At 41.9% G+C, this 11,849-nt stretch overlaps 1 protein-coding gene across 1 annotated transcript in view; it reads left to right on the top strand.

The window, feature by feature from the left end:
* PARP8 (poly(ADP-ribose) polymerase family member 8) overlaps nt 1-11,849 on the top strand; it is a 256,876-nt gene that overhangs the window by 130,108 nt on the left and 114,919 nt on the right. The window contains exon 5 of the mRNA XM_042454520.1: nt 6,420-6,490. Within this exon, the coding sequence (XP_042310454.1) occupies nt 6,420-6,490 (71 nt within the window). The remainder of the gene's footprint in view (nt 1-6,419; nt 6,491-11,849) is intronic.

The raw sequence follows: 11,849 nt of genomic DNA, 5'->3' as shown, positions 1-11,849 counted from the left end.
ATCTATCTATCTATCTATCTATCTATCTATCTATCTATCTATCTATCTATCTATCTATCTGCAAAACTCTTGTGGACCAGCAACCACATGATCCAGCAGTAGTCTGTGGACAACCACATAGAATAGTACTAGAGAAGATAGTAGATGTGAGAGCCAGTGTGGTGTACTGAAGGGTAGATATGAGAGCCAGTGGGGCTTTCATACTCTTATGTAGTCTTTGTCCTTGTCTCTCTGCACTCATGCAAACTTTTCAAAGGGTCACTGTCATCTCAATAAGGCAGTTCTCTCTCTCTCTCTTTCCCTGAATTGTTTGAAGAGTTTGGGGACCCTGACAAAAGAATACTGTGAAGCTCAAGAAATAAGATCCTCTTAAAAAATGAGTCTCAGAAGCTTGCTGTTATCTTGGTTAGGAAACATCTGAGACCTAATAACTAAAGGTGGTATTACACAGTACATACAAGTTTTAGTTAATTGAAATTAATTAATCAATAAAAATCATAGTAATCCTGAGAAACACTGGCAGAAGGTGTCCCTAGAGCTCTTTTAGTGTTTTTGCAAAGTTCCAGATGATTGTGTTTCAGAACAGAATAATAATTGGAAAATGAATAAATTATTTTTAAAACATGCATAGCATCTGGGCTTTCGATAGAGCTTCAAAAGCAAGTATACCTGTCTCACAGGTAATGCCTTGGATTCAGAGGTGTTTGTGTAGAATATCACTTGCTCTGGATATATTTTTTGCCTCTTCTTCAGTCTGATCCCATAGTCCCATAACCTAAAAGCTAAACTTGGAAGTCTGGAAACTCTGGAATTAATTTGTATGTGACCTGTAGGTATGGGATATTGGGGGAAGGGGAAAGAGATCTTGGAAAACTTACATCTGGGAATATAACTCCTTCAATCCCCTATAGTAGAAAGAGGATTCTGGGAGTTGTAGTCCCTAAAAGCCTAAATAACCTGAAGACACAATGTGTCATCTTATATTTTAAGCTCTCCAGGATCAGGCCTGTTTAATTCTGGGGAGACTTTCAGGGAGTACCAGTTGCTCTAGGGTGTATTCTGAGGGAGATAATGGCAAATCACCACTGAGGACTCCTTGCCTAAGTAGACCTTATGAAACGTATGGGGTCATCCTAAACCGAGAGATTACTTTTAAATCCACACTTCTTCAGTCCCTAAAAAGTGTTAGGGTGGGAGGCACAAGAGAGTGGAAAATAGTACAAACAAGAGCAAAAAATCTTTATTCAACTTCCTTGTGTAGTGGCTTGGGCACTGGACTACAAGTCTGGAGATCAGGGTTCAAATCCTTTGTTGTGCATGGAAACCCACTGTGTGACCTTGGGAAAATCACACTCTCTCAGCCTCAAAGAAAGGCAAAGGCAAATCTCCTCTGAACAGATCTTGACAAGAAAGCCCCATGATAAGTTCACTTTAGGTCATCATATGTTGGAGATGATTTGAAGGCACAAAACAGCAACAACTGTTTGAAGCATAGGCTTAGGCCAGAACTGGATATAGATGTTATTACTGTACCTGAGTATGAACTTCAGGTGTTTGTAGTGGTCAGCCAAAGAACAGTCAAGCATTAAGAAGCCCAAATGCTTCTTAATCTTGGATTAGAATTCAAACTGGAAAGAAATTCTGAGTTTAATTTAATCTTATATATTAAATTTAATCTTACTGTTCCCACCAAAAATGGTGCTCAAGGCAAGTATCAATAATAAAATATAGATTAAAGGAATAATGATATTTATGCCATTAAGAGAAACTACAAAAATAAATAAAGAGCACGGAACCCAACACATATTATAGAAACATGGAATTTCAGAAGCATGAACATAGTAAAGCTAAACATAGTAAAACAAGAAGTTGAACATATAAATAATGCAGTACATGAAGTGAGTGAGCTAAAGTGGACAGGAATGGGATATTTTATTACACAGTGTTTTAGTCAGAATGAAAATCTAAGAAGAAATGGGGTGTCACTAACAGGCTGAGATATGTCGCAAAAACAATCAAGGAATATAATGAACATCTGAATGAATAAAATCAATAAGACTTCAGAGAAAACCTATCGATATAGTATAATCCAAATTCATGCTTCAGCTGCAGAGACAGGAGAAATCTATGTTCAGGAGGAAATTGGTCATACATCAAAACATAACTTCTTATTAAACATAACCAATTAGAATGAAGGTGTAGAAAACAGAGCAGAATCAAAGATTGCAGGAAAAATTGGCATAGGGTCAAGAAATGAAGCGGAAGATTGACTGTCTGAATTTTGTGAAACCAACAGTTTATTCATTACAAACATATCCTTCAAGCAAACAAAGAGCTGACTGTATACATGGACATCACCTGATGGCCAATATAGAAATTGAATCGACTTCATAATTGGGAGCAGAAGATAGAGAAGTTCTATTTTCTCTGTAAAAAGAAGACTTGGAGCAAATTGTGGCACAGGATATGAGCTTCTAACATCAAAAATTAGAGTAAAGTTAAAGAAGAACACTAAACGAGTGATTGTGCCAAAACATCCCCATTAAAGTTAAAGATAACATAAAATTGATTTGCAATATTAAGCATAATTGACTAGAAGAATTCTAGACTGAAGCTAGAGACATTGTCAGGGAGGAATGCAAAAAGATATTCTGCAACCAAAAAGAAAAAGAAGTCATAGGACCGTTCTGCACAGACCTTTGCAGCGCCCCCGTCACGTGCTAGGAGTTGGCCGAGAACCTAGAGTCCATACCGGCCTCACCCCTAGCACGTGACGGGGGCGTAAAAATGGCCGCACCCTATACACACGGACGCGGCCATTTTTACGTGCCGGACGCTTAGCTTCCGCATGTAGCATCGCAAAAATGATGCATCGAGTCCGCCATTGGCGCCTCATTGCATCATTTCCGTGATGCAAGAAGAAGCTCCATTTTGGCGCTTCTTTTTAGCTGCGCCGGGAAGCCTCGCGGTTTGGCCGCTGGGACTTCTCGGAGCAGCTAATGACAGTGCAGGCTTTTCGGCGCTCTGTAACGCACCTTAGTGTATGACAGATGAAACTCTTCAAGCAGTTAAGGACAGTTAAGAAGCAAAAGATGACTGAAATGGGGTCCAGAACCTTGAATAAAACTGAACAGTGAGTTGTCTGCCAGGATAAAGAGAACTACTATAATAGTTAATACGAAGAAATAGAAGATAACAACAAAAAAGGAAGAACAAGAGACTTCTTCTACAAGGCCTGAGAAGTTAAGGGGAAATTTAAACCAAAGATCAGGGTGCTATACATCCAGCAGAAAAACACATTACATGAACAAGTACAAATAAAAAGCTGATGAAAACAATACACTGAAGAACTATATAAAAGAGATGAAAGGGTAACTGATTAATTGGCAGAAGAACCATTTGAGGATGAACATATCTGGCTCCATTTTGAAGACAAATCTATAAGGAAATAAGGAAGCACAATTGGTGGCATTGCGCATACTCATTCCTGATCATGTGACATATCTGTTAAGGCACCAGCCTTAGCTTCCAGTTTCATGGCTTTGTGACATATGAGCCAGCATGAAATAGCTTTAGTTTCTTTCTTAAACTGGCATGATTTGTACCCCTTGATGTCCTCTGGCCCACACAGGGCTGCTGGAATCTGGGCTTTATGTAATTCAGGTTCCCTTCTCCTCTTTTAGAACATAATTGTTCTCCAAGTGATGAGGACAGTCTATAATTGAAAATTTTCTTTGTACACACAGCAGAAACAAAATTAGTTGAGTGCATATGGGGATAAAGAGAGCCAGAGTGCTATAGTGATTTGAATGTTGGACACTGGGAGACCAGGATTTAAACCCCCATTGGACCATGGAAACCCCTGGGTGACTTTCAGCAAATCATAATCTCAGCCTCAGAGGAGGGCAAGGGCAAACCCCCTCTAAACAAATTCCTATCAAGAAAATCCTGTGATATGATTGACTTAGGGTCATCACAAGTCAGAAATGAGTTGAAGTAACACAACAATAACCAACACATGGGGTTATGCGTTGACACATCATCTTGAAGGGTGGCCATGGTCTGGTTGGCCCACAAATAGATGCCAACAATGCAGTAATTTGAAATAAGGAAAGTTGGAAGATATGCTTTTGAGACTAGAAAGTCAAAGACTTGGTGGTTCTTCATGATTAGCTAATTATTATTTAACAAATAAAGATTTCCAGCTTAAGATTTAGTATTTTGCTCTAAAATTTTTGAGCTTAAAGTCTTGCATGAAATTTCAATACAGTGGGCCTGTGGTATCAGTCGCTAGCCATCTATGGACTTGAGCTCCCATGGATCAGCCCACTCCATTGTTGTCAGTGGTGGTATGTTCACATGGCTATGCCAATGTGGCTGTATGCATGTCACCACCCATTGACTAGAATAGGGCTTGAACATGCAAGTTTTTTCCCCCTCATTTGTGGGGGTGATCCTGGAACCAAAACCTCATGGTCCTATAAACTGGGAAATGTCCAACCAAACTCTATAGGTTTTCTTTCTGAACAGGACTACCCAGATTCTTAGATAAGTGCTGTAAATTAGGCCCATGTTCTTTAAACATAATTTGTCTGTTTTTACTTATTAATTTTGTATTTTTCTACATTGAGTAAATATTTGTTTTCCTATCTGTAAATAAAAATGCAGATTACATTCAGAATTCATTTTCTTTAGCTTTACATGAACTGTAATTAAAATCAACAGCCCAGATGTGGGTTCAGACTTCCTTATACATTAATTTCAAAATAGCACTGTTAACAGTGGCTGTTATGAAAAATGAAAAGTGAGAAAAGATATGAGACATTTGATTAGAGCTGAGACCTTACATTTAGGACTGAAAACTTTCCCCCGGGGTAGTTTATTCACAACCTCTTTGTAACATTCTGAGTGCCTTGCCACAGAGATCATCATTAGAATGCCATGTCCCTGCCAGATGTTTCTGGCAGCCACATTTCAGGAACACAAAAACTCTTAGTAGATGGAAGCAATATGTGCAAAAAGGGCCAGCACCAGAACTATTCAGTATTCCCCCTCCGCTGTTTAGTAACCTCTAAAAGTAACTGAAAAGATACAACTAATGATGTTGAAAGTTACAATAATAAAATAAACTAATTGATGTCATAGTTATTGGTGAAATGAACCAATTACTTGTTATTATGTATTTGTAAAAACTTATTTCTAAGCTCTGCCTTAGAATAGCCCCATCATGTGTTTCAGAACCCTGTAATCCTCTTTGCCCTGCTCTCTTTGGTCTGGAACATAGGGCCACAGTTCATTACTAAAGTACATGCTGAGCTTACCAAAGTTTCCAGGTTTCATTCCTGGCATCATTAAGATCTCTATTGGGTGATGTAAAGAACCTGTGCCAGGGATATTAGAAACCTGCCAGGGACCCTGCTGCCAACACTGGACTAGATGGACAGATAGTACTATACTGTAATATATTTATGGTTTTAGACAAGATTCTCAAGTGTAAAGATAAATCATTAAATACCAAAGTCAGAAGCATCCACACCATGGTATTTCCAGTTTTTATGCATTGCCGTGAAAGCTAGATAATGAAGAAAGCTGAGAAAGCTGACAGGAAAAAGAACAATTCATTTGAAATACTGTGCTGGATGAGAATTCTAGAGATGTCATGTTTTAACAAAAAATACAAATAAATAGATTGTAAAGCAAATCAGGCCTGAACTCCCACTAGGAACCACAAAGACTAAACTGAGGTTTTCATACTTTTGGTGTACAGTCAGCCTTCCACATTTGCAGCTTTGACATTTGGAGATTTTTTGATTTGAATAATGTATTCTCTCGGAATCTCTAGGTCCTCCAATGTGACTCTGCCAGACACTGACCATAGAGTCCCACTAGAAGACCTAGAGATTAATAGAGAAAACACTTCTCTAGGCATTTGTAGGTCCTCCAGCATGATTCTGTGGTCAACATCTGGCAGATGTTGACCATAGACTGGCCCTGGAGGACCTAAAGATTTGTTTTCTCAGCTTTGCCTTTCCTACTTTCATGAGGGTCCTGTGCCTCTAACTCATTGAATGTGGGGAGCCCACTGTATTATGAGATGATAAGTCTCACTGGAAAAGATGATAATGCTCAGTAAAAGTAGGAAAAGATGAAAACCACAATACAGGTGGATCGACTCATTTAAAAAAAGAAAACCATGGCTCTGAGTTTGCAAGACTTGAGCAAAGAAAGTGTTTCATTCATCTCCATAAGTCATAGCTGACTTGATGGTAAATAACTTGTTTTTTATAATTACAGCTACAAGTTATAGTTCTGTTTTGTGATTATTTATATTAAAGTGTCACCTCAAACTAAAATTAAATTTGTTCTTTTTGCTTGTTAACTTTGTCCTCTTATTTCTTTTGCTTCTCCTTTTTTTTCAGAATTACGAAAAACCAGTGATGTCAACTGTTGTTTATCCATAAAATCGAAGTTGCAAAGAGAAAATGGAGAGGTATGCTACTGTTTTATCAGTGTAATGTTTTCAGCTAAGAGAGTAAAAAAAGGACATTAAGCTGGAAAGCTGGAAAGTACACTTCCTCAAAGTTAAAATGGTCAAATGAAGTACTCAGACATTGGCCTTTATCTAATGGGACTAATCAGTGGAAAGCCACACAGTTGCTTGTGCCACTGAAGGCAACATGTGTTAATGTATAGAATGTATGAAAATGTTCAGATGTGACAAAAAGAAACTGGTCATTTACTTTGCAGAAGCCTGGAATTGGCTGCAGCTGTGACTCAAACCAGCAGGTGATGTTCAAGGTCACAGTGTGTGCCAGAGAGCACATAGCAAGATGTAAATATACTGTGTCATCTTTGCAAGGGGGAAAGTATTCCAAGATAGACAGGAACTTGTACAGAAATGGGCTGGGCAAGGTGGCTGCATGGCAAATGTGTATATAAGCCCATATGTCCGTTTGTACAGTTTTGTTGGGGTTTGTAGTTGGTGGATGGTGTTGGTAATTGTTCTCCTGTGTGTCTTTGCAACAAATAAAGTGCCTCTTCGGAGATAAGCCAGGCTTCGGTGTGCTTTCATCTAGCAGCTGTTTTCCTGGCATGCTCCAGCAGCTTGCCGTTGTTTATCTTCACACAAGCTTCCGAGTTTACTCTGCACGCTCACGTTTGCATCAACAACATGATATTCATGGAATTTGTATGTGCACTCTTTCATATGAGTAAGAACCTCTAGGACCAGGCTGCTAATTTTGTACAAAATCATATGTTCAAAAGATAAATGTTCAAAAATAAATACGTTTTATAGATACCTGTTTTAAGAGCTACGTTGAATCAGAATAAGGATCTATCTTGTGTTGTATCCTGTTCCAGTGTCAGTGTTTAGGAATCTTATCTCCTTTGCTGTTGCGGTTCGAGAATGGAGGCATTAGTGAAATAAAGACAGCGGTATGTTTAATGATATGTAGGTCTACATGTCCAGCCTTCTGGTTGAGAAATGTTATCATTTGTAGCAAGGTTGGACAACTGTAGGAGGCTCTGGGGCTGCTTTAGTACCCTAACGTATCTTGGGGTAATACATCCCTCCGCACATTCAAGTACAAATAAAACCTCAAATTTTGTCCCCAAATGTCTCCCAGTGCCCTCTGTGGGCATTCTTGCAACATTTTTAGCCCCTTGGGCCATTTAGGTCAGAAAAAGTCTCCCTCCCCCCAAAAAAACCCTGATTGGAAATCACTTCTGGTTTACTTCTGGTTTTATAAAAGACCTTTTCTGTGCCTAAAATCCAAAGGGGCTCAAAAATGGATAAAATACCCATATAACCCCACAGGTGGAATCTCTAGTTAAGTCAGCATAAGTATTTTTATACGCATAACAAAAGGAGGTATTCTGTGCTTCCTTGTGCAATGCCTTTCCACTGGGTGTGGAAGGACAACTGGACATTTACCAGGTGCAGTTCCATTGCTTATCATATGATTGGCACGTTACAGACCGCCCAGAAGGGGTGGTCTGCCGCCGCCTTCATTTGCAGCATGGAGGAGCCCCAGCGTCCAAACTGTGAGGCTCCTCTGCCTGGAAATAAGAAGTGCCAATGACACCGCGAGGCACCAATGGCGCAGTGCGTCCGCTACGTAAACATGGCGGCCCCCGTGTGGAACGGGCGCTGCCATTTCGTACGGACTTGGTCCGTATTAGGGTTAGGGGCGTCCGGAAGTGACGACCCTTTCCAATCCTAATACGGACCCAGTCTGTACTTTATGCCCATTTGTAACGGGCCATTGACTACAGGGGTACACCCAGGAGGTTGTCTGCCTTGCTGAAACAAGAATGTTTCTTCTCCTTTCCCAGCCAGATGACTGCTGGGCAGACCTCACAAAATTGGATATTGCACCTTCACAGAGATTCTGTTTGGAATATTGTAGGGTTGAGTAGCTTAGTGGGAAGTTCTGCCCTTCCTGCCAGCCATACATATGCTAGCCCACCAAACTAGTCACCCCTCAGTTTCTCTTATCCTTTGGCAGTGACTTTTTTTTGTGAAGTCGAAGGCTTTCATGGCCGGCATAGTTTTTTGTGGGTTTTACGGGCTATGTGGCCATGTTCGAGAAGATTATCTTCCTGACGGTTCTCCAGCATCTGCGGCTGGTATCTTCAGAGAGTGCTTGCCTGGAAAAATGTGGATATATATATGCTGTGTGAGCTTGGGAATGCAGGAGTGATTTGCATGTGTATTGCTCTGTGCTGCTGGCAGGCCTCAGGTTGGGGGGCTAATGCAAAAGAGGATTAGTGTCTGCTAATTGGTAATTATTGTCTGCTGTGAAAGCCCCTGACTCTTGAGTGTTTTCCCATTTGCATTTGCTGAGTCCTTATTTTGTTATTTCTCAGGACTGGTAGCCAAATTTTGTTCATTTAAGGGTTTCTTCTTTCCGGTTGAAATTATCCAGATGTTTATGTATTTCAATGACTTCCCTAGAATCATAGTAACATAGAATCATAGAGTTGGAAGAAACCACAAGGGCCATCCAGTCCAACCCCCTTCCATGCAGGAACTCTCAATCAAAGCATCCCCAACAGATGGCCATCCAGCCTCTGCTTAAAGACCTCCAAGGAAGGTGACTCCACTACACTCTGAGGGAGTGTGTTCCACTGTCGAACAGCTCTTACTGTCAGGAAGTTCTTCCTAATGTTGAGGTGGAATTTCTTTTCCTGTAGCTTGCATCCATTGTTCAGGGTCCTAGTCTCTGGAGCAGCAGAAAACAAGTCAGCTCCCTCCTCAGTATGACATCCCTTCAAGTATTTAAACAGGGCTATGATATCACCTCTTAACCTTCTCTTCTCCAGGCTAAACATCCCCAGCTCCTTAAGTCGTTCCTCATAGGACATGGTTTCCAGACCTTTCACCATTTTAGTCGCCCTCCTTTGGACACGCTCCAGTTTTTCAACATCCTTTTAAAATTGTGGTGCCCAGAACTGGACACAATATTCCAGGTGGGGCCTGACCAAAGCAGAATTGAGTGGCACTATTACTTCCCTTGATCTAGATACTATACTTTTACTGATGCAGCCTAAAATCACATTGGCCTTGTTAGCTGCCGCATCGCACTGTTGACTCATGTTCAACTTGTGGTCTACTTGGACTCCCAGATCCTTTTCACACGTAGTCTCGTTCAACCATGTGTCCTCCATCCTATATCTGTGCATTTCATTTTTCCACCCTAAGTGCAGTACCTTACATTTCTCCCTGTTGAAGTTCGTTTTGTTAGCTGTGGCCCAACTTTCTAGTTTATTCAGGCAATTTTGAATTTTAATCCTGTCCTCTGGGGTGTTAGCTACTGTGTGACCCCACTGGTCACTTCTCTGTGCATCCTGACATGGTAGTGGTTGGCATGGTTACTATTATTATTATTATTATTATTATTATTATTATTATTAACCTTTATTTATAAAGCGCTGTAAACGTACACAGCGCTGTACATAAAATCTTTTTAATTAGATGGTTCCCTGCCCTCAGGCTTACAATCTAAAAAGACATGACATAAAAGGAGATCGGAAAGGTGGTGGGGCTAGTAGACTAATACATATGGATCACTTTGAGTCTGTAAGTACCGAGGATGTGGACAGGATCCTTGGGAGTGTTAGGAAGACGACCTGCTCTCTCGATCCCTGTCCCTCATGGCTGGCGGCTCAGGGGGGACCGGTGGTAACTTCAATGTTACACCGGATCATCAATACATCTTTCAGGGATGGGCAATTTCCATCGAATCTAAAATTGGCCACTGTAAGACCTTTATTAAAAAAGCCCTCCCTTGACCCCCTGATGCACAATAATTATCGGCCTGTATCGTTGTTGCCATTTTTGGGTAAGGTGATCGAGAGGGCGGTTGCGATCCAGCTCCAATCGATCCTGGATGAAACGGATTATCTAGACCCATTTCAAACCGGCTTTCGGGCAGGCTACGGGGTTGAGACTGCCATGGTCGCCTTGGTCGATGACCTCCGTCTGGGCATTGACAGGGGAAGCGTGTCCCTGTTGGTGCTCTTAGACATCTCAGCGGCTTTCGATACCATAGACCATGGTATCCTTCTGGAGCGCCTGGCAGAGGTGGGAGTCAGGGGCACTGCGCTCCAGTGGTTCCGATCCTACCTCTCTGGGAGGTTCCAGATGGTGCAGCTGGGAGACGTGTGCTCCGACAAGAGACCCCTAACATCTGGGGTCCCTCAAGGAGCCATTCTGTCTCCCATGCTTTTTAACATTTACATGAAACCGCTGGGAGAGATCATCCGGAGACATGGGGCGTGGGGTTATCAGTACGCTGATGACACCCAAATAATTTTCTCTATGCCTCCGACTGATGCAGTGACCGGGGATGGCATCTCTCCTCTCGTGGCCTGTCTGGAGTCGGTAATGGGCTGGATGAGGGAAAATCCAGAAAAAATGGAAGTACTCGTGATAGGTTCTCCTGGCCCAGGGATGGCGGTGGTTCCACCTGTCCTGAATGGGATCACGCTTCCCGTGAAGGACTCTGTACGCAGTCTGGGGGTGCTCCTTGACTCGTCGCTCCACCTCACATCTCAGGTGGATGCGACGGTCAGGAGCACCTGTTATCAGCTTCGGCTGATACGCCAGCTGCGTCCCTACCTGAGCCGGGAGGACCTAGAAACAGTGGTACACGCTCTGGTAACCTCTCGGTTGGATTTCTACAATGCGCTCTACATGGGGCAACCCTTGTACCATACCCGGAAGCTGCAATTAGTGCAAAATATGGCAGCAAGACTAGTCACTAACATACCTAGGACCAGTCATATAACACCGGTCTTAAAAGACCTACATTGGCTGCCTATTCGCTTCCGGGCGCAATACAAGGTGTTGGTTATAACCTATAAAGCCCTAAATGGCTTGGGCCCAGAGTACTTAAAGGACCGCCTCTCTCCGTACAATCCGCCCCGCACACTCAGATCCACCGGGCAGCATCTGTTAAGAGTTCCGGAGGCTAGATTAGTTAATACCACCAGAAGGGCCTTTTCCACCTCGGCCCCTACCCTCTGGAACTCGCTGCCCATTGAGCTCCGTTCAGCAACCTCCCTGGCCCAATTTAAGAAGGGGCTGAAAACATTCTTCTTCAAGCAGGCTTACCCCTGACTCTTTGCCCTAAGAGCCCCCTCCCCCCCCCTCTGTTAGTAGCTTGTGATTTGGCACAAGTTCTTTTATTGTTTTAATTGCACTGCTTTTAATCTGTATTGGATGTATGTATTGTTGTTGTTAACCGCCCTGATGTTTCGAAGGGCAGTATATAAATAAAGTTTTATTATATTATTATTATATAAAGTACATAGCAATACAGGAAATGGTTAGATAAAACAGG

Source organism: Sceloporus undulatus, chromosome 2 (assembly GCF_019175285.1).
Source record: "Sceloporus undulatus isolate JIND9_A2432 ecotype Alabama chromosome 2, SceUnd_v1.1, whole genome shotgun sequence".
In the NCBI taxonomy this organism is placed as follows: Eukaryota; Metazoa; Chordata; class Lepidosauria; order Squamata; family Phrynosomatidae; genus Sceloporus; species Sceloporus undulatus.
Note: the sequence above shows the minus strand (reverse complement) of the source record. Positions and strands in the feature narration are given on the sequence as shown.